General features: G+C 36.7%; 1 protein-coding gene across 4 annotated transcripts in view; it reads left to right on the top strand.

Moving 5' to 3' along the window:
- col5a1 (procollagen, type V, alpha 1) overlaps positions 1-23,903 on the top strand; it is a 100,608-nt gene that overhangs the window by 30,228 nt on the left and 46,477 nt on the right. For all 4 annotated transcript variants that reach the window (XM_082141551.1, XM_082141553.1, XM_082141552.1 and 1 more), the window contains exons 3-6: positions 4,768-4,981; positions 7,495-7,657; positions 19,638-19,769; positions 23,464-23,574. In XM_082141551.1, coding sequence (XP_081997677.1) covers positions 4,768-4,981; positions 7,495-7,657; positions 19,638-19,769; positions 23,464-23,574 — 620 coding nt within the window. The remainder of the gene's footprint in view (positions 1-4,767; positions 4,982-7,494; positions 7,658-19,637; positions 19,770-23,463; positions 23,575-23,903) is intronic.

The raw sequence follows: 23,903 nt of genomic DNA, 5'->3' as shown, positions 1-23,903 counted from the left end.
CTAAATATAACCCAGGAAGGTAAAATTTATAATTTTTATTATTATTATTATTATTATTTGATAATTTTTAATTATTTTTAATTATTAATTTAATTTAATTTAATTTAATTTAATTTAACTTAACTTAACTTAACTTAACTTAACTTAACTTAACTTAACTTAACTATTTTTTTATTTTATTTTTTTTTTGCTTAAAAAGTCAACTTAAAACTCTTTGGACTTTAGATGATTCATCTAGCAGTTTTTGAATGCAGAAGATAGCTTTACACATATGATTTAATGGGAATTTGTCATTGATTTCTGTTGCCTCTAAAAAAAACACATCTCTTCATTTATGATTAATTTGACCTTTGAGGATGTCCCCAGATGTCCCCAGAAGGGAGGTTTTGTCAGATTTAACTCACTTCTGGGGAAGATTTGGTCCCTTAAGTACATCTAAGTAAACACACACTCCTGACTGCTTGAGGAACGTACAGACAGAGTGAAAGCACATGGAAGAAATGAATCATCTATCGCTCCAAATACAATGCATCTGTTCTTTCTCTCTGTACACTTTTCACTCAGATGCTCAGGATTTACTTTACACACACACACACACACACACACACACACACACACACACACACACACACACACACACACACACACACACACACACACACACACACACACACACACACACACACACACACACACACACACACACACACACACACACACACACACACACACACACACACATGCACAGCAGGATAAGAAAAACTCTCATGGTCAAAATGTGCCTATTCTTTTTCCTCATGTTTTCATAACTCCTCCTCCTCTTGTCTCTTTCCTCCTCCTCATCCATACCCATAAGGCTATTGTCTCCCTTTTGTGCCGTGTCTTCATGGTAACAGAGAGGGGTCATAGGTCACTGGAGGTCTGGAGATGGTTTGTAAACATGGTGGAAAGTCAAGAGCCGGGTCAAAACGCTACATTCAGAGATGGCTCTTCCAGAATTTAAATGTACTATGTATATGTATTTCAGACCTTAACGGAATATGTATCAAAGCTGATTTGAATAGCTTTAGTCGGTCTCCCAATCTAGTCTAATTAGCTGGTTTTAGAGGGGTTTTGGGCACTTGTCAGCTTGGCCAGGTTGGGAGACCAGTTTAAAGACCAGCAAACCATAGGCTACTAACTAAATCTAAATCTACTTTAATTACTTTTCAGTGTTGTTTATTGGTATGACCAGTAGGATGATCTATAAAATCGGATCTTGAACTCAGTTCAGGTAGTCAGTGAAGGGTTTGAAGTCTACAGCATTCCTTTAGGTCGTCTGCATAAAGACTTAATTCTGACTCTTGGGGAAGAGAGAGATGATGAGACCATAGATATGACGTCCTCTCTGAACTCTGCTTTTGTTTCATATTGCCCTGGTGACAAGCAGACCTCGTTTCCAGAGTGATGGCCCTTGACTCTTGCCCTTTGACCTTTGGATCTGTCTTTAAAATGCATGCACACACGCACGCACGCACACACACAGGAAACCAGGATAAAAGCACAGAGCATCTCTTATTGTGGTGTGTGTGTGTGTGTGTGTGTGTGTGTGTGTGTGTGAAGCTGGTACCATGACACTTGTGTGAACATGTAACAAACCTCATGAAAAAGCTTTCATTTCTGACACACATGTTTATTTTACTATATTATTGAGGAGGACATACTGGACATTGCATGGACTTCCATTGATTTTATATCAGGTTACAACTGTGGCTGCCCCAAATCAAATTTGAATTTGATTATTTAATAAATGTAATTTTAATTTAAGTTGTTCGGGCGCCACACAAGTCAAAACTTGTCAAGAAAAAAAAAGAAAAATACTGTATGTAGGCTAATGAAGTTCAGTTTCCCAGAAAATAGCTCAAACCACCGAAACACAAAATGAATGCCTTCCAATACCCACAATAACATATTATAGGGGCTTAAATGACACACATTCACAGATTTTCAGTCAAAAATGTTTATTTAGGATCAAGAGTTTAATATATATATATATGTGTGTGTGTGCGTGTAGTGTACACACACACTGGTTAGAAGCACTACAGGGATCTATACTATCTCTACAAAGTAGTTTAGCATGATAGAACAGTTCTTAATCTACAAAAGCAGCAAGATGTAGAGTATGGAATAATAAAACATTCTAAAATATCTAATTTAAAGCCGGTAAGTGATCTAAAATTTTGAGCCAGTGGTTTTGAAAATCTGTTTAACATCTGCAAAAGATCTAGAATATCTCATAAAGCTTTGAAGCAATATATAATCTCTCGGAAAGCTGTTACATGATCTATAGATAGAGTATCTGTTGCAAAACACTAAAGGGATCTATAGTAAATCTTACAAAGGGGTTTAGCATTCTAGAGGATCCACAAAAATTCTTACAAAGCAAGAAGTTGTTGAATAGTAACAATCTAGACCTCACACTTAAAAATAAACGGGGCTTTCACAACGATGCCATAGAAGAACCATTTCTTTACAGTGGAAAATTATATTCATATGATTAAAATGCTAAGTTAATTCTGTTGTGGACTGTTGACTGAAAGGTTCTTTGGGGAACTATGTCTATATCTCTGTCTCATCACTGTAAAAAAAAAATCCTTTTGAAATCTTTATTTTTAAGAGTGTATCTCCTTTAAAGCCGTAAAGTGATCTGGAATTTCTTATACAGTCTAGAATATGTCTAGATTTAAAGGATTTCCATTTCAGTCAGATGTTAAATATCTTGGGTTTTGTCTGGTGGCTGGTGTCATCCTTTCATTTCATGACATTTATATACACAGTGTGTGAAATGAAGAACTTAAAGAAAACAAAAGCAGAAATAAGGACTGCGAGGGATGCAGGGAATCTAGAAAAGAGTCTTAGTGTCGGCACTCTTAAGAATAAAGGTTCTTTATTGACATCTTTGGTTCCATGAAGAACCTTTCGCATCCATGGGACTTTTCTATTCCACAAATGGTTCTTTAGATCTCTAAAATGTTCTTCAATCTAAGAAAAAAAATGGTTCTTTAAAGATCTGTTCACCAAAAATGGTTCTTCTATGGCATCACTGCGGAAACCCAGTTTTGGAACCTTCTTTTAAGGGTTGTAATGGTGTGACTTGAGTAGAATGACTCTCAACTGACTGAAGACTCACAAAATATCTCCAGACATAAACAAAGGAGAAAAAGGAGGAGTTAGACATGGAGACGGGATTCCAGAAAAGCTGTCTGAAGTCTTTGAGGCGGGGTTATAGTAACATGTTCTCTCCAAACCATTATAAATTTTATGAAGTCCAGTAATGACTCTGAACCGGTGCAGTTGATTAAAGCTTTTCCACACAATGGCATAAACACTCTGCACACAGGACCAATCATCAGGTGTGTTTACTGCACAGATGTATGAATGCTTTGTCTGTTGGACGACTGGAAAACTCACTTCCTGTCTGACCAGCCCAGATTTTCCCAGAGGTTTGGCGGCGGGCATCTGTTTGGCACATGTCGTGTGTGTGTATGTGTGTGTGTGCATGTCTGTTTTTCTCATTTTAGAAAGAGACTGTTTAATTTCACAATTTTTTCCTTCTCTTTCTTTGTTTTTAAAAAAAAGTCTGACTTGACTTAAAGTCTTAAAGGGATAGTTCACCAAAAATGAAAATTCTGTCATCGTTATCATAAAACTCTCAAGTCTTGTTTGCGGTCAGGTTCAGATTCAAATATGTTATCAGATTTGATGGCAGTGATGACAAATGAGATGCGAGAGCAAATAACATTACATTTTGGTCTTAAATACACAATACCATTCAAAGTGTTGGCATATAAATGTTTTATGTTTTTGAAATAAGAATTTTATATTCACCAAGACTGCATTTATTTGATCAAAAATACAGTAAAGACACTAATATTGTGAAATATTATTACAATTTAAAAGAACTGTTTTCTATTTGAATATATTTTAAAATGTAATTTATTCCTGTGATCAAAGCTGAATTTTCAGCATCATTACTCCATAACAATACTTTTGTAAAATTGAAATGACTTAACCGTCACTTTTGAGGAATTCAATTCATCCTCAAGAAAATGTTTCTGACCCCAAACTTTCTTCAGACGAATATAATGCACAAATCATATATTGATGATGCTTTACTGGCATTTTTGGAGCTTGACATCTCTAGTCACCATTCACTTTAATTGTTTGGATGTCTCGTTTTACGTTTCTCACAAGAAAGAAATGGTACTTTGGAGTGACATGATGGTGCGTAAACGACGACAGAATTTTCCTCTTCTGTGAGCTGTTGCTTTAAGAATGTTGCTCATATATTTTTCTCTCTGTTTGCACTGGTTATTCTCTCTCTCTCTGTTTGTTCTCTCCACCTCTCTCTGCTAGATGAATTAGAGTAATAAAATGTCTCTTAGGGAACAGCTGTTCTCCTCATTACTCTCTCCATCTCTCTCTCTCTCTCTCTCTCTCTCTCTCTACTCCCTCCCAGTAGATCCAAGACTCTTATCAGCACAGACATACACATAGACTGAGACTGTTACAGAGTTTCCCAAAGATGTGCCAAGTTCCCCATGAGATCCAACCGTTTTCCATTCTGCTCTTATCCGTGTCAAACACTTTATCTATGTTACCTGACAGCATCTGTCCGCTCCGAGACGTGATGTAATGCTCTGTCACACACTATCCTTAGTCTTTTGCACCCAGAAAACCCCCCAAAACACATACAATTTCCAAGAATAACACCGTCTCTCTCTTTAGCGTCCGTATTTCCTGAGGACTTCTCCATTTTGGCGACGATGAGGCCAAAGAAAGGCAGTCAGTCGTTCCTGCTGTCGGTGTATAATGAACAGGGCATCCAGCAGCTCGGTCTGGAAGTGGGACGCTCTCCTGTCTTCCTGTACGAGGATCACCTGGGCAAACCCGGCCCGGAGGACTACCCGCTCTTCAGAGGGGTCAACCTGGCAGACGGAAAGTAAGACACTCGCACAAGCTGTGTATTACACTTTATCTCAGTTGCTTTGGTACATTTCTTGAATCATCCTTAAGATTTGCCAACCAAGTGCATTTCTCTATACAATTCGTTCACACATTATCTGCAAAAGCCTGGAACTTGCTCAAAATCCTTTGTTCATCTCTCAAAAGTAGATATTTATGTCAATGAACAATGAAGTCTTTGTGTCATTATTCAGCAACAAGATAGTCAAAAGTCGTGTTTAGTCGTGTTGTCAACATAACAGTGTTACTCGGTCAGTATTACTGACGTAAACTACATCTAAAATTTTAATGACAATAATTGAAAATTCACAAGACTGCACCACTTTATCTGTATGGCATATATACATTTCAAATGTACGAATTTACTCTATGTGGGGCATTGATTGCAAGAGACTGGACAGGATTCACAGTTACACTTTTACTGTTAGTCTGTCGACAAAGTGCAATATCATTGTGATATAAAGAAAAATGCAAGACTATTATATATATGAAGAGTTCAGATGTAAAAGTGCCATCTGAAATTTTCTTCAAGAATGATCATTTTTATTATGCTCATATATTTAAGTTCAGTAATTTCACTTAAATGGCAATGCATTACCTATTACCGTAATTGTCATTTAAATGAAATTACTGAACTTAAATATACGAGCTTGATAAAAATGATCATTCTAGAAGAAAATTCCAGATGGCACTTAGAGGCTTTTGCATCTGAACTCTTCATATAATCCACAATAGTGACCCTTATTTCACCAGAAACATGTCTACAATCTTGGCCCCTTTAACTCTTCCACTGTTTTGCCTCCGTACCCTTCCACCACGCATCCTTACTCCTCTTCTTCCCGGCTGTTGACCCTGTTTGTTTCCTTGTTGTTCTTCCATTGTTAGAATTTGTAACTCTGTGTTGTGCTCTGTCTATATATGCTTTAATGAAATGAAGCTTCATTTCAACCTCTGAGCTCTTTTAGAGAACTGGTTGATCATTGGTTGATCTACTCCTTTACATTCCCCTTAAATTTACATTAGTGAATTCACCTCTGCAATTCATCAATTCAGGAGACATTTACACAAAAAAAGGTTCAATAGAAATGTATAGAAAATACGCTTGACAGTTTGTGACAACTAGTTCATTTTGCATTTAATTTAATGACTTATGCAAGGAACTAATGCCTAGATGTTTCGAGGGGTTAGACTATTCAACAGAGAACCAGTATAATATATTTTGATCAACATTATCAATTGCATGAATGTACCAAAGCATTTGCAATTTGTTCAGAAGAATGAAGAATTGCTTTTATGATGTGCACAAGTGACTAGATGATGTGGAGATTGAACAAGTAGTTTTGAGAATTTCAGTTTTGGTCTGAGAAATGCACAAAGCGACTGAGAAAAACTGCAAACATGAAATATGTTCTGTGTGTTTTTGTTGCATCATGCGACAGTTTTTCTTGACACTGGAAACTTCAGGGCCAGTTACGTAACGTCTGGTTATGATTCAGTGTGTTTGGTTTTCATTATTAGCTTTGATGTGCAACATATATAATCTGTCACACTGGTGTAAAGCCAACACCTGCACAGGTGAGCACACACAGGTGTAACATCCTATATAACCACATAAACACTGAAAACCACACATATACATGTATATATTATGGAAAACTTTGGGTGGATTGTTAGACAGACAGACAGACAGACAGACAGACAGATAGATAGATAGATAGATAGATAGATAGATAGATAGATAGATAGATAGATAGATAGATAGATAGATAGATAGATAGATAAACAGACAGACAGACAGACAGACAGACAGACAGACAGACAGACAGATAGATAGATAGATAGATAGATAGATAGACAGACAGACAGACAGACAGATAGATAGATAGATAGATAGACAGACAGACAGACAGACATACAAACAGACAGACAGACATACAAACAGACAGACAGACAGACAGACAGACAGACAGACAGACAGACAGACAGACAGAAAGACAGAAAGACAGATAGATAGACATACAGACAGACAGACAGACAGACATACAGACAGATAGATAGATAGATAGACAGACATACATACAAACAGACAGACAGACAGATAGATAGATAGACAGACAGACATACAGACAGACAGACAGACAGACAGACAGACAGATAGATAGATATATAGATAGACAGACAGACAGACAGACAGACAGACAGACAGATAGATAGATAGATAGATATACAGATAGACATACAGACATACAGACAGACATACAGACAGCTAGATAGACAGACAGACAGACAGACAGACATACAGACAGCTAGATAGACAGACAGATAGATAGACAGACAGACAGATAGATAGACAGACAGACAGACAGATAGACAGATGGACAGATATATAGATAGACAGACAGACAGACAGACAGACAGACAGACGAACGGACGGACAGATAGACAAAGATCACTCTATAACCCTCAGTTGTGTGTGTATGTGTTACTCAGGTGGCACCGTGTGGCAATCAGCGTTCACAAACAGACCATCACTCTGATTTTGGACTGTAAGAAAAAGGTGACACGGACGCTATCCAGAAGCCCTCACCCCATCATCGACACCAAAGGCATCGTGGTCTTCGGGACGCGTATCCTGGATGAGGAGGTGTTTGAGGTAAGGAGGAACTCTAGAAGCTTTCTCTTCATCCACTGAAACGGTCAGATATGTCTCAATTAGGTATTAGCTTTGTCTCTGATGTTTTTCCATTACTAAAAAAATTCAAAAGAATTATTGATTTTTAAAAAAAATATAGATATTGAGTAAAAGACTATAAAATGAATGTGAAAAGCATCTCATATCATTGGCTTTTAAGACTTGTTTGAGTTCATATTGCAATGAACTCTTGCTTCTGATTGCAGACTTTGGCATCTTGATGAAGCTCAGTTTGAGTCATTGTTGTTGGAGATTTCTTCTGAAACTAGAATCCTTTCTCTCTAAAGAAAAAACTGAGAAGCGTGAGACTGCAGTGAGCTGTGTTTTTTTTTTTTGTCTTGTTGGTCAGTGTGTTCATGGTCTTTAGCAGGGGTCTGTGGATGTGTGTCTGTGGTCTTCACTGAGCGTTTAAGTATTTCAGCATCTCTCTGTCGAGTGGAGACGTGAGAGAGGAACGTGGTTGTGTTTGTTTAGCACCTAGTTGTGGTTATGTAGTGCTAATGTAAGATTGTAGGGTAAACCTGTGCCACAAAGGTTTATAGACTGTCCTGTGTGCATGTGTGTGTGTAATGGTCAGGTCAACCATACAAGTTTAAAATAAGTATATAGTACATTTGAAGTGTGGCTGTGCTTGTATGTTTGGTCAGACTGTATTGCTCAATGATGATGACATCATATGCATACTTTTTGTGTAGTATGTCCCCTAAAGGGGCGTGGTGATGGTAAAAAAAAAAAAGATATGTGATGAAAAAAATTATTTCAATGCATTTGCATGCTTACATAACTTTTGCATTCCCCTGAGAAACTTTGCATTCGTTTTGCAAAACCTTTGTGTGGGAAATAATATGAGATGGGAGAAAAAAACGCGAAAGTTTTGCGAGCGAATGCAAAGTTGCTGGGGGAACGCAAAAGATCTGCGAGAGAATGCAAATGTTTTGCGAGAAAACACAAATGTATTTGGAGGGAACGCAACATTTCTAGGGGGAATGCAATAGTTTTGCGGGAGAACGCAAATGTTTTGCGAAAAAAACCCAACTAATTGTGAGCAAATGCAAAGTTTCTGGGGGAATGGAAAAGTTTTGTAAGGGAATGCTGATGTTTTGTGAACTCATATTTGTTTCCATCTCCATGTCTACTTAGGGCCTCCGTAGTCGGTGAACTTTTTGTACAGTATGCACATTTTCTGTACACATAGATTGAATTATCTAGAAAACATACTACATTTGCCAAAAGTACACTAGGTGGAATACAGCTTCCCACAATGCAATGTGCATTTCCTATGTGGCGAATGAACCGGAAGCGATGTCAGAGCTGAATTATACACACTCTGTAGTGAAAAACAATTATACTGTAGTAAGCAATATATGTTAGTGTTCTATTCGGAACATGTACAAATCCAAAACACCTTAGCAACTGCATAGCAACATTCTAATTACCACTTTGAACACGTTAGCAGCAGCATAGCAGCACCCTGAGATTGTGGCGTAGAGTTTTGCATAGAAAATCACAGCTCACATTTTCTTTAGAAAATGTAAAAATTGTATTCAGTGTTTCTTGATAGCAAAAACTGAAGGATTGTGGGATTGGAACAGTCCATGAGTGGATGTGAGTCATTCAGAAGGACTGTAGGTAATGTTAGTGTTCATCCCGAGGGCTTTGACCGCAGACGCACAGAGTTCGTGGAATGCTGATGTGTCTTTAAGGTTTGGTCTACCTTTCTGTTTGAAGTTGAAGTGTTTGGAGAAAATGGAAAGAGCCGTGTGTTTTTTTTCCACAGACCGAGACACCGAGTCACCACAGAACCTCAACCAAACCTCTGCCGTATACACACACCGAAAACATATTTCATTTCAGAGTCTGCACATGTAATTCAATTCCCTTAAATGCTGACAAATTTCACCATGGACATCTAAGATAAACAGAGAGAGAGAGAAGAGACGAAAGACAGAGAGGGATAATGGTGAATCTGAAAATCATATAGACATTGAAGAAAAAGCGTACACTAGATGGTGTGTTATTTTCATGAAGCTGATCTATTTAGCAAGACGGTTTAAATTCAAGTGCTTACATTTTTTAAAAAGGTTTAAGTGCTTAAATTTCTCTGGTTGATTCTTTTTTTTTTTTTTTTGAAAATATTGATTAAAGCAGCACTCAGTAGCTTCGGGATTTCTTCGCTGTATTCTCGCTTTTTGCTCGCAGGTTTCTCTCTAGAGCTCCCCCCACAGCTTCGGAATAGATATTTGACAACACTGTTGTAAAAACTCGTTGGTGATTCTCAGACACCAGAGGCTATAGATCAACGACATCAAAGCAGATGGGACATTCTTTAAAACGTCTTCTTCATTCGGGTTCGGACAGCGTGAGGGAGCGCAATAATGACAGCATTTTAGCAGATTTCTTTTGGCCGTAAAGCAATTGTTTACATCGCGAGACCTGATATCACGCGAGACTTCCTGACGCAGCGTCCGGCGGCCCGCCGGCTCAAAGTTGCAAGTGCGTATTTTCCGCTCACGGGCACCAGGGGGGTGCGAAACGACCACCATTCAACCCGAAATAAGTAATATAACCATTCCAATGACTCCGAAGCTGTTCAGTTAAGGTAAAAAAAGATACTTAGTTCACCTTTAAAATGCACCCAATTTTTGTGTGTTCTTTGTGTTTTTGCTTGTTAGCTACCACTTTCTTAACATTAAACTCAAATAGTTATATTTCTGAGATTATGACTTTATGGCATTCACTGATTTAGCAACTGCATACTAAAACATATTACATGTGTAAAAAACAAAACCACAATGTTTTATGTTTTTTTGCTTATTATTTTATGGTGTCCTCATGTTAATCATCAAACTATGTTTAAATCAGTTGTGAGTCGAGTATCTTGTGCATGACTACAAATATCTTATTTTAATAGTGAGTTTCTGGTAGAGTGTTACAAATCAGTCACTTATTCATTTCTATTTCGTTTAGAACATTGCTTTAGAAAGTACGCACATGTTTATAGACAGCAGACAGCAAGGCAGATGTTTATCTTCAATCTCCTGTAGCATCACACTGATATCAGTTTTAGGCTTGTATCAGATGGAAAAGTTTGCCTCATAACAGTGCATACATATCTCACACACACACAGAGACAAAGGTGATGTTTTTGTGGAAAGTTCTGGTCAGGATTTGGAGTTTGAGGCTCATGTCTCATGACATCATTGAGGGGGTTTCCACAGCACATGTACAGGTCAGCAGAAGTGTGTGTGTGTGTGTGTGTGTCTGTCTGTGTTTGTGTGTGTGTGGTTCAGGTAAACCTGAATATCCAAAATCCTTGTCCTTGTAGGGGCATTTTTCGGTCCTCATGAGGAAAAAAGCTTATAAATCAAAAGAAGTGATGTTTTTTGAAAATGTAAAAATGCAAGAAGTTTAATATGATGGGTGTGTATAAGAGTAGGTTCAGGGTTAGGGAATAGAATATACAGTTTTTACAGTATAAAAATCTATTGCATTTATAAATTTCTGAGTGGAGCAAAATATTGAGTAAATAAAGTAGGTGGGACTTCATATCATGCATCAGTATTTGATTGGCTGAACCATGTTAGGCTGTGATATGATTGGTTATTATTTTTTCTATATACAGTACCGGTACTGTTGTTCAAAAGTTTGTGGTCAGTAAGTTTTTTTTAAGAAATGAATGCTTTTATTCAGCAAGAATGGATTAAATTGATCAAATGTGAAAGTAAAGACTTAAATTATTACAAAAGATTAATATTTCAAATAAACGTGATTCTTTGGCACTTTCTATTTATCAAAACATTTAAAATAATCATTTTCAAAGTGTCCACAAAAAGCAGCACAACTGTTTTCAGCATTGATAATAATAATTATTGCAATATGTAAACAGAATGAATAAACTTTCCCTGCATGAATGAGCAAGAACAGTTAAGGCCCTGTTTACACCGGGTATCAAGATGCGTTTTGGTCGATCGGATCACAAGTAGACGACGGAGACACATTCCCGTGTACACCTGGTGTTTCAATCCATCTCTTCTGTCCACTTTCAGCCACTTCTGTCCTGATTTCTTCGAGGGGAGGGTCTACGGGACGGTAAATGTATGGGCTTTTTCATATCTTTCAATCTAATGGACAAAAATAAGCTCACACGATTTACATATGAACTGCCCGGAGACGACAGAAAAACACACGGAGAGCATCAGCTTTCGTTTCTGCTCTGACAGCCACAGGACCAGCCGAACACTGTGAGTGTGTGTTAGAAATCAGAAATGCTGAGAGAACATTGTGCTTGGTACATTTTTTGTCTTCAAACCAAACTCGGGTCTTCAGCTGACAGTTTAAATCCCGTCTGGCTATAGCGCTTCTCATAATGTTCACGTATTAGGTCAGTAGGTGTAGAGTACACAGTCTTTTGTGGCTGATCGAACACATGAGTGTTTACACTACGAAAGCAATCTGGTCGAATGCGTTTTCGACTAGCTCTAGAAGCTCTAGAAGCTCTCAAAACATTTTAGACCCTGTTTACACCTGTATTTAGCATCGTCCACCTGTGATCCGATCGACCAAAACGCATATTAATACCAGGTGTGAAGAGGACCTGAGATACATTAGAAGATTTGGTTCAGTAGTTAATCCAGCATTTATCAGCAAGCTGATCCTAAAAAGCCAAGAATCTTTTGCTGTAGGGCCGGAGATGCCATTATAATCATACGGAGAAGTGAAAGTGGAGGTGAGTGATGGGGAATGGGAGAAGTGAAGTAGCAAAACTGCATGGAGGGTTGGTGGACAAAAATGCTGTGGTAGACATGCCTGTTGCTTTTGGCAAAGATCTTAAAGGTCTCCAGACGCTGCCACTGTGTGTGTGTTCACGTCATTGGATGGTTTGGTTTCTGTGGTTGTTTTTTCTTCTTCTTGAGAATGGCCAGACGCCGCCTGGATGTGTGTGTGTGGACACCGTCACACGTGTGCGTGTGGCGATTGTGGTCTCGAGGTCGCCCAGATATTTAGTCGTTCTTGTGGTGATTTTCATGCTGCTTCATTAAAATATTTTTGCAATCTCTCCCACTGCGAGAGCCCATGTTTTAATGCGGATCACATGCGGTCTGTTTCCCGTGTCTTGGGCTGATGAGGTCATAAGCAGCTGCGATGATGTCATTTTTAAACAAACCTAATAAGTACAAGACCTCAAAAGCCTTAAAACTTCAGTCAAACCGGACAGAGTGTGTATGCATGGGTGAAGTTAACACAACCTGTCAAGAAGGTGTCTGAGCCATTTAACTCCAAAATCAGTCCAATTAACCAGTTTCTGTAAACACCAAGATGTTTTCAATTGTGTCATAATTTTAATGATAATTAAACACATTTCCCCCCCCCCAAAAATAAGATTTGTAAATGTAAAGCAAATTGTAAGGTATCATTGTGGTATGTACTACCTTTAAATCATGCTGGTTTCATTGTACAGTTAAAAATACTGTATTACTTTAATGAGAATCACCGATGAGAATAATGAGAATTGCACAAATATTCAAAAGACTGGCATGAAAATATTGTGATTTTAATAATATTATAAATGATATATAAATATACTGTGAATATATATCGTATATTATTAAATGTATTATTTATCAATATAATGTTATTTATATTACTATATAATATATTACTATCTATATTATATTAATATTATAATACAAATAGAACAGATATAATATAAATTAGAAATAATTATTATTAATTCTAAAATATATAGTATAAAGTAAAATATTAATAACTTTATACATTATAATACTTCTATATATATAAAGTAATGATAAATATATCATAAATATATATATATATATTAATAAATTATAAATTAATAATTAAATGATAAATTATTTATTATTCTTATATTATAAATCTATAAATTATATATATAAATATATATATATATATATATATATATATATATATATATATGAGAATTATAATATATAATACATAATAAAATAATAAAATAAAATAATGATATATAATATATGACACAGACGTGTGTGTGTGTGTGTGTGTGTGTGTGTGTGTGTGTGTGTGTGTGTGTGTGTGTAGATGGACCATTAAGAACCATTTGGGCTGAAATACGACTCAGACATGTTTTCATGAGATTCACCCAATGCGTGTGTGTGTGTAAGCATGTTGCATGTCTGTTGAAATGAAATATTGCAGGAAAGAACAAGGAATCGAAATGTTTTCAAGCACTGAAGGGAACGTGTTGTACTCTGGGCTCCCTACCAGAAAAGTTTGGGACCGTTCCTCCATTTTTGCTTATTTGCAGCAGTGCCGTCTATCGCCCCCTTCTGTTGACTGCATCCCTGTGACACTAATTTTTGGAAAAGTTTTGAAGCATTTAAACGTGTGTGTGTGTGTGTGTGTGTGTGTGTGTGTGTGCAGTGTTTTGGCTGCGTGCGTCGCCACAGGCAGCTGCTGAAACAGTTAGCTCGGCCTCCAGAGAGAGATGTGGGGAGTTTTGGCAAAAAAGGCGCTCGTATTTCAAAGTTGCTGACAATGCAATGTCTATTATTCTCTCTCTCCGTCCCACATTAATGTGATAAACTTCTCTCAGACACACAGAAATCCCAGAATAGATCCGTTGTCTCTGTACACCTCTGTGTCTCTCTCGCTCATCCTCTGTTTCTGCTTTTCTCTGGCCTGTTTTTCTGCTCTTCTCCTTTCATCATGCCATGCAAACAGAAACAGTGTAGCCTATGTTCAAATCTGCAGTGATGCACAAAGTGCAAAGGTTTCATTTTACAGACCTAGACCGGATATATTCTGGGTAAAATATTCACATGACAGAGAAAAGAGTATGATTTCAGTTCGTGCTATTGTTAGCTTATGAGCAGCGGAGAATGACTGTGATAAATCATAGATTCAAGGGAAATGGGGATTTATGAAGGACTATAGCATGTTTCAAGGGTAACTCTCCCCAAAATGCAACCTAGGGTCTTTTTGTTAATGTAAACGAGGCAAACTTCCATTTAAAAGCATAACTAGAATGGAAACGCCACTTGTAAGTTTGACCGTATTTTTGTTTTCGGTCAAATTGCCTTTTGAATGGGAGTGAATGGGAGTGAATGGGGCACGACTATGATAGCATCAAAAATCGCTATTTTTAATACACTAAGAAGGCTCGACACAACATGAAAGTTTGCTTGAAGTATCACCAGGGGCTCTACACATGAACTCCAGCATTGAGAACATTGTTTGTGTACACAGAGTTTACTAAAAAGAAATAGTTTGAACAGCTCACTGTAGCTTGTGTGTCCGCCGGCATTTTGACAGTCAAAAATAGTCGATCTCCGAATGCAACGTAACAGGGAGGAGAGTAAAGATGGAAAGCTCCTAAAGCTTAGTTCTGTATAAATTCATGGATGTTGTTTTGTCGTTAGTGAAAATCAATATTGACCTTGTATTTGAAAAAGGATGCTCATATAAGAAGCAATACTGAAATTCAGAGTCAGTTCATTCACATTCGGAGATCGACTATTTTTGACTGTCAAAATGCCCGCCGGATTAAAGGGATAGTTCACTTTGAAATTAAATTTTGGTATGTTTTAGCTTACCTCAAGGGCATCCAAGATGTAGGTGTCTTTTTTTCCGCAGTAGTTTAAATTTTGATATTTTTAGGTCAAACCGTTCTTGTCTGTCAGTCATATAATGCAGGTCTACGGTCACTGTCTCAAAGAGCAAGCACAGAGTCCAAATTAAAACAATTCCCCATCGTCCAAATGAAACAATTCCCCATCATAAGTACACATTGATGGCCTAAGACACGAAACGAGCGGTTTGTGTGAGAAAACGAACATATCGTTGTTACCTCTTGTACACAGCCATGTCCAAGTGATCTGAGAGCGCGGGCGGGTATAGATATATACACTAGATTTCGCATTGGCTACGGTTTCGTTCCAATGAACTGCAGTAGCCAAGGCGACTTCTATTGTATATATCTATACCCGCCCGCGCTCTCAGATCACTTGGACATGGCTGTGTATAAGAGGTAACAACGATATAAATACTGTTCGTTTTCTCACACAAACCGCTCGTTTCGTGTTTTAGGCCATTAATGTGTACTTACAATGGGGAATTGTTTAATTTGGACTCTGTGCATGCTCTTTGAGACAGTGACCATAGACCTGCATTATATGACTGACAGACAAGAACGGTTTGACCTAAAAATATCAAAATTGAAACTACTGTGGAAAAAAAGACACCTACATCTTGGATGCCCTTGAGGTAAGCTAAAACATACCAAAATTTAATTTCAAAGTGAACTATCCCTTTAAGAATGGCAAAAGTTTTAAGGTTAGGGTTCATCTGATTATTTTTTTTTGCATGCATGGTGCAGATGTGGTTCAATAATAGATGAAAAGTCGGTCTGTCACACACACCATTGTGTCCGTAATTTGCTTTGCATAAGAGTGTGTGTTAAAATTACAGCTCACTAATCTACTGTGATTATATTTAGTTTACATTAAGACAGTAGATTTGTCTTTGTGTGTTTTGGGCCTGTTCAAAATGTTTGAAGTGTGTGTGAATTTAGGAGACTCTGGATTTTGGGATCTGAATCTGGCGTCAGGTCCAAACACATGTTTACACTGGCAAACAATCCAGAGCAACAGCCGACGAGAAATGACTACAGTCATTGTTCCTACAGTAAAGCCTTCGGGAAAAGTCACAAGTGACAAATAGAACAAAACAGGGAATGAATCCAGGGAAGACACGGATGATACCTACACTGTTTTGGGGAAAATGCTAATGAAAATGTACTGGTCAGAAGTTCGGGGGCGGTGAAAATATTTGAAAGAAAACTCGTGTTACTGCATTTATTTGATCAAAAATACCGTAAAACTGAAATATTGTGAAATATTATTATAATTTTAAATAACTGTTTTCTAATTGAATTTATTTGAAAATTCCCTCTAATGGAAAAGCTGAATTTACTCTCAGTGTCACATGATCCTTCAGAAATCATTCTAATATGCTGATTTGTTTTCTTATTACAGTATTTTCAATGTTGGAAACAGTTGCACTGATAAATATTTTGTTGGAAACCGTGATTTTTTCAGGATTCTTTGATGAATAGAAAGTTCAAAAGAACAGCATTAATTTGAAATAACATTATAATTGTCTTTACTGTCACTTTTGATCAGTTTAATTCATTCTTATTGAATAAAAGTATTAATTTAAAAAATCTCAAACTTTTAGTGAATATGAACAGCATGCTAATAATATAATTAAATCAATTAATAAAATAAATGAGTGATTTAATGAGAGATTTCTCCTCCGCAGCCCATCCGTCTCACTGAAATAATGACTTTTATTTTGTTTCATTAAAATGTGATTTTCTCATACACAGAGTGACATGTTACGCTCCAGGTCGCATTTGTTTAATTAAAAACAATTACGCCTTCAGTATTTCCCATGTTAAATGAAATGACTCCCAAGTAAACATACCGGTAGTTGTTGTAACGAATGTATTTTGCTTAAAGTAAAACTTGTCAAGTTCCTCTGAGAATTCTTTTTTTTTTTTTACCCATAATTCTCTCTGTTATGTAATGTGTCCTCTAGAACTCTGTGTTCAGCTGTTTGGTCGACACTAGAAGCGTTTTGTCTTCCAGTTTTCTCTGTGGATCGTGTTTCGCAGCTCTTGTGTTTAGTGTGCCGATTCTGTCTGGTCACAGCCAAATCTCCACACAGCCTGGAGAGCCCTCTCTCTCTCTCTCTCTCTCTCTCTCTCTCTCTCTCTCTCTCTCTCTCTCTCTCTCTCTCTCTCTCTCTCTCTCTCGCTCTCTCTTGCTCGCTCTCTCACTCTCTCTCTCTCTCTCTGTCTCTCTCTCTCTCTCTCTCTCTCTCTCTCTCTCTCTCTCTCTCTCTCTTCGCTCTCTCTCTCTATCTCTCTGTCTCTCTGTCTCTCTCTCTCTCTCTCTCTCTTTTCCCATGATGATTTAAATCTTCTCCATTAGGTAATATGTGTGTGTGTGTGTGTGTGTGTGTGCTCTAGTCTCTTCATGTTTGACTCTAAACTCATGTCAGTTCCAGACATTCATCTTCCCAAGTTCACACTCACTTTGCCCACATTTTCTCCGCTTGCTTGTACAAGTTTCCTTGGGATTGCTGTGGGAAAAAATGTGTATTTGTGCGTGTATAACAAGGAAAAGCAGGAATCTGACTGCTATAATAAATCAGTGTGGTAATTCCTGCACATTTACAAACAAAACTAAACAGTACTATTTTTTATAATGGTGAGGCAACATTGGCTTTTGAAGACGTCTCACTTGATTTAGTTAAACATGCACATGGACTTTAACTCTCAAAACAAACAGTAAGGAACTAAAATGGGTCAAACTAAATTATAACTAATTAAAACAATTATAAGAGCATCAATTGAAAAATCACTGACTATAACAGAAACAATTGGTTAAATTGTTAGTTTATTAATAATAGCAGTGCAATATTTTAATGTTTTTTATTATTGAATTAAAATAACATTTATTATAATTAGGCCCGTTTGTTAATGTTTATCTTTTATTACATGTTGTCATAAGACCGTTAACCGTGTTCAAACCGTTAACTTGTGAGTTTGTGAGTCTTTTTGACTGATTCAAAAGAGTCATTTGTTTGTGAGTCGAGTCAAGTCATTTTGTATACATAGCGCTGTATACAATACAGATTGTATGATCTGATTCAATGCAACTTCACATTAATAAAAAATCCATCAATTATTAAATCATTTCTGAAGCTCTACAGAAGAGAGAAATGCTCTCAAATGATAGTGTGTGTGTGTGTGTGTGTGTGTGTGTGTGTGTGTGTGTACAGGTGCTGGTCATTGTACCCTAATTCGATTGGACAGTTTTGGCGTCCGCTCAGGTTCTGACTCAACTCTCTCCTCCCAGTCTGTGACCCACTTTCTCTGTGTGTGTGTGTGTGTTTCCTGTCCTATTGCAACAGGTGTTTCATCCCTTTTCCATACTGTATTCATTATTTCTTTCCAAAAACCATGGTTATTGAATGAAAGGGTAGAGCTGTAATGCAGAAAGTGCAGCAATCTCTCCTGTTTCTGTGTGTGTTTTGAGTTTTGGATGAATTTGATGTGATGTTTTATTTCTTGGTTCATTTGAATGCCCAGCTCGTCCAGATTGTGTGATTGCTGTTTGACAATTCTTCATGCATTGGTATACATTTCATTTGTAGGTTTGGCAACCAAGAACAGTTCTTATTCATTTTTTTTTTCTGTTTCAGAAAAAACAGTTTCATCTGCATTCGCCAAAATAATTACAAATCAGTCTGAGCAGTTACTGAATTAGTTTAATAATAATAATAATAATAATATGAAATTATTAATTTAAGTACTATGTAATAATAATTAACTACATGTACTTACTACAGGGTTAAGCTTAGGATTGGGGTTTGGTTTAGGGTTAGTTGCATGTAATTATGCATCATTTATAGTTACAGTAACTACATGTAACGTGTAAGAAGGACACTGTAAAATAAAGTGTGCTGTTAACATATATATACAGTATATTATTGTTAAAGTTTATTATTATCATTATAATAATATATTATGATTATCAACTGATCTTATAAGCATTTATTTGTATGTGGAATCAAAATAATTCACATTTCTTAGTAAATGAATGAATTAGCCCTGTATGCTGTATAAAATATAACAGTTTTTTTTTTCTTTTTTTTCTGCACTTTAATCCATTACATCCTTATTTGAACTTGGATCAGTTTAGATTTGGCAGTCACTGTGGTCTATAGGGAGTAAAAGTGTGTCTCTCTCCGCTGGTCCACTGCCTCATGTTTTCTTTTACATGCCCTAGATCAAGTGTAAAGATATGTCAGTCCTCTATATTTGTTTTGTGTTCTCTTCAGAAGTTGTAATGGCAGATTTCTCTGTTTCCAGGGTGACATCCAGCAGCTGATGATCGTATCGGACCATCGTGCTGCGTTTGACTACTGTGAGCACTACAGCCCCGACTGTGAGGTTCCTGCCCCAGAACAACCCCAGAACCAAGACCCAAACACTGATGAATATGTAAGTTCATACTTCCTCCAAGATTCCCTTTAGAGACGGAAGAGCGATAAGGTCGTGTATCCACCAAAGCTTTTTTATCCAGCTGAAAGTGCCTTAGCTTGAGAGCGTTGAGACGCTTTGCTCGTTATGATACGGGATATCCGTGGAAGTGTTACTAGTATCTGATTTCAAGGATAGTTTGTTTCTGAATATAAAAATGTCGATACAATGTAAAGTATTTGCTCGGGCTCTTGTTTTAAATAATTTTGTTCCGTTATTATGCTTGTTGTTGTCATTGTACAAGCAGGATGTGGCGGTTGGTCGGTGTGATATATGTCCCGCCCCTCCTCCACTGTGATTGGACGGCTGGGTAACGTGACAGTGATGAGCTCTGCGTTCTACTCAAAGTTGAAAACTCTCTGCGTCCATAAAAACAAAACAAAAAAACGAAGTGCTCGGCGTGAAATAGACGATCAGCGCCGGCGCAATTGAAAAAATACTTTGTTGGACACACGGCCTGAGGACGTCCCAGAATCCTCAGCCCAGTCTGAACAAAACCAAAGCAAAACAGACGGCAGAGATCAGGTTCTTGTAGCTCGTCGTGATCATCTCAAATGAAGTCATGAACTTCTTGTTGAGTGTTCGGACAGCCGAAGCACTTTTAAATCTTAATCCTCTGAAAATAAAACCATCACATCAGCAAAGCACTTAGCAATAATCCCTAGCCATGGCAGCTTTCATAACAGATGTGTTTTGTCATAATGGTGAGCCGGTAATGTCACTAAGAACTTAATTTATAATGGTAAATGATTTATTATTAGTGCTGCTCTAAGAAAATGTAGAAATCTGGTTTTGGTGTTACAATTGGCATATCTGACTGCACAAAGCACTCACTGTTTGACTATTTATACACTTGTTCAATTTTATTCAGTCTTTGGAATGAGAAACACATTAAAATGGAGTAATAATACCTGCCCACACTTGTGTGTGTACGATTCAGGCATATTAATTCTTTACAGCTCTTTCCATTCCATCGGAAAAGACCCAGCTTCAGGCGGTGCAGAACTTATTTTTCCAACCGAACGGATGACCTCATCAGTCACAGAAAGAACGAGCGAGAGAGTGATAGAGGGAGGAAACGAGCAGGTCTCGGCCTGTAGAGCGTTTGGGCTCCGTTTGGCTGACATATTCTATTAACAATATGTAAAAAAAAAAAAAATAGACATTGTTTTTTCACAAAATAAAATTCTAAATTCATATTTGACACTTTCTGGTGGAAATAACACATTTAAAATCCCCCCAAAATTGTGTTTTGTCAACAATTCGGAGTGTATTAACATAGAAGAGATCAAAAATTGGCCACTTAATATTTCATGCGGTCAATCGAGTGTTCACTCAGTCTCTGTGCATCTGCGTTCACTCAGATGCCAATATCCTCTGAGCGCAATGGAGAGAGGAAGAGAAGGCATTAAATGAAAGATTGAGAGATTTAGCATGTGAAAACGTTTAAGCTGAATAACACGGAGATGACCGACCGTTTTCAATTGATTCTCTATGGGAGCCAAGCAAAAGGCGCACTCAATGGGAATTGTGGGATTGACTGTGGCTGAGAAACGCTGAGTTTAATGCAAACAAGAGGCGAAAAAAATTATTTCACATTCATGTGACATAAAATTTCAAAATTTTGTTAGTAGTGCTGGAGTTTCTGGTGAATTTGATGCTTGAATATTATATTATTATATTTAATTCTAGTTTTGTCAGGCTGGTTGATGAATGTGTATTCAAAAGTTTTTTCTTCTCTAATTCTGTATGCATGCACCCTGAAAGCGCGATGCTCTACCATTGGATATTCAGGAACAAAAATGAACAAAAATGTGAAAAAGAATTGAAAATTAAACCACAGCTGTGAGTAATCTTCATATCTTTCTGTCGGAAAACTGCCGTGGCCAACATGTGGTAAAGTTATCTCTGAGTTATGTCTGTAAAAAGAAATGACACATGTGAGTGCATCATGCATTTCCAGCCATGGATGACTGACATCTTTCAGGGCTTTGATGTCAGTGTGTTGGCACGGAAACGACCCTCTGCTGACCTAGCGTTCACCTTTTTAAAGTTTGTGTGTGTCAGGAGCTGTAAATCTGAGTGTGGTGTATTAGTAGGGGGCTATATGAAAGAAAAGCCCCTGCACCTTTGACCAGTCCTTCAAAAGCCAAGTCCAGCGTTTAAATACCAGCGAAAGCTCCCGACAGATGGAAACGTGATGAGTTATCCGTTGCTCATGTGTGGGAATTAGGGAGAGAGAGGCAGAACGGTGGATCCGAGCGAGAGGTCGCCGAGCGGCTGGAATTCCTCACGTTCTTCTCTTTCTCGCTTGATAAGAGAGAACATGAATTTCCGCTGGACTCCATCAGAGGGAATCCCTCCTTTCCTTTGCTCTTTCTTCTCAGCAAATTTCAATCTATTAAATCCAGACCAGTGTTGAACTGCTTAATTAGCATGCCATGAGTGCAACTTATGAATGAAAGTATGAAAAAAGAGTGAAAAATCTGTATTTATATTTACTTGTTTTATATTCAGATTTATTTTCAAATATACAGTATATACATACTGTATATGTTTATTTATTTAAAAATATAATGTAAAATATTTATATAAATATAATAAAGTAATAAGTGTATACATATATATATATATATATATATATATATGTGTGTGTGTGTGTAAAATAAAATAAAGTAAAATTAATATAAGACAAATTATCAAATCATTTGTCCCACCTGCAACATTGTGCTTTTTGAATATATTTATATTTACTAGTTTTATATGCAGAATATTCAATGTTTTATAATCAAATACCTGTACATAAACAGATATTTATTTAATTTAAAATATACTAAACATATTGGTATATATATATATATATATATAGGCTATAAAAATGTAAAAAAATTTTTTTATAAAAGAACAAATATCCCAAAAAAAGTTTCAAATATTGTGCTTTTTAAATATATTTATATATTACGTTTATATTCAACATATACAATGTTTTTTTTTTTTTATTCAGATACGTTTACATATATTTGCTCACACTTGAATATTTTTTATATAAAATAAGCACTTATGGTTGCGCTCTTTTTATCAAGGAGAACAAATAACATATGCTGCATTCACATCATGTCATAACTCCCATAATTACGGGATGTCAACGCTCGAGAGACTCTTGAGAGATGCTTTTGAAATCATGTTTGTGTCCTCAGGCTCAGAAATCATTCGTTTTTTTTTGCATTGCTCAGATTGACAAAATGGATCCATGTGCAGGTTTATATCTTAATGGGTAGGATGTGGTGTGATGTGCTATATTCCATCTGAAACCAGTTTAAACAGCATAATTACTATGCATGCAGTGTGAATGATCTCATTCCATGAGACTACAGTACATGGAATATAGTCAACTAACCATATGCACTTGCAAAAGAACTAAGAAAGCTAAAAACGAATAAATGCACGCTTACACACTCTAGAATATTCATATGAGTAACTCTGTACTTCTATTGTGATGTTCTGTCATGTTCTAGAACACAATTATCAGTGTCTCAATTATCAGTCCTCTATAAGTACAACTATATGTTTCTGGAACACTGGTGGTACTGTGTTTTTAAAATGTTATATTTAATAACATTTAATAACACCCAATATTAAAATTATTTTTCTTCAGAACACAGAGGATGATAACTACTATTACGAATATCCCTACTATGAGGACATGGACGGGGAAAAGAGAACGGCAACTGAGGAAACGACTGGAACCGAAACTGAAGACCTAACGGTCAGTGTTATTTTAATATTATTTTTATGTACTATTTATAGTATTTATTAATATTTTGATATAGCTTTTTTTTTTTATGCTTTCATTTTAAGCTTTAGTAATTTGTCATTTTTATTAGTTTTTGTACTTTTCTGTTTAGCATACATTTATTTTATTTCAGTTTTAGTTTTAATAATTGTAGTACTTATTTCAGTTAGTTGTCAAGGCAACATTTTACTTTTTTTAAGTTTAAGGTTTCATCTAATATTTCTATATTTAATGTTTCTGTTTTATTTTAATTAACAAAAAATAAAATGAAAATATTATGAAAATAATTCACAACAGTTAGG

Source organism: Leuciscus leuciscus (assembly GCF_965113295.1).
Source record: "Leuciscus leuciscus genome assembly, chromosome: 16".
NCBI classification, from domain to species: domain Eukaryota; kingdom Metazoa; phylum Chordata; class Actinopteri; order Cypriniformes; family Leuciscidae; genus Leuciscus; species Leuciscus leuciscus.
Note: the sequence above shows the minus strand (reverse complement) of the source record. Positions and strands in the feature narration are given on the sequence as shown.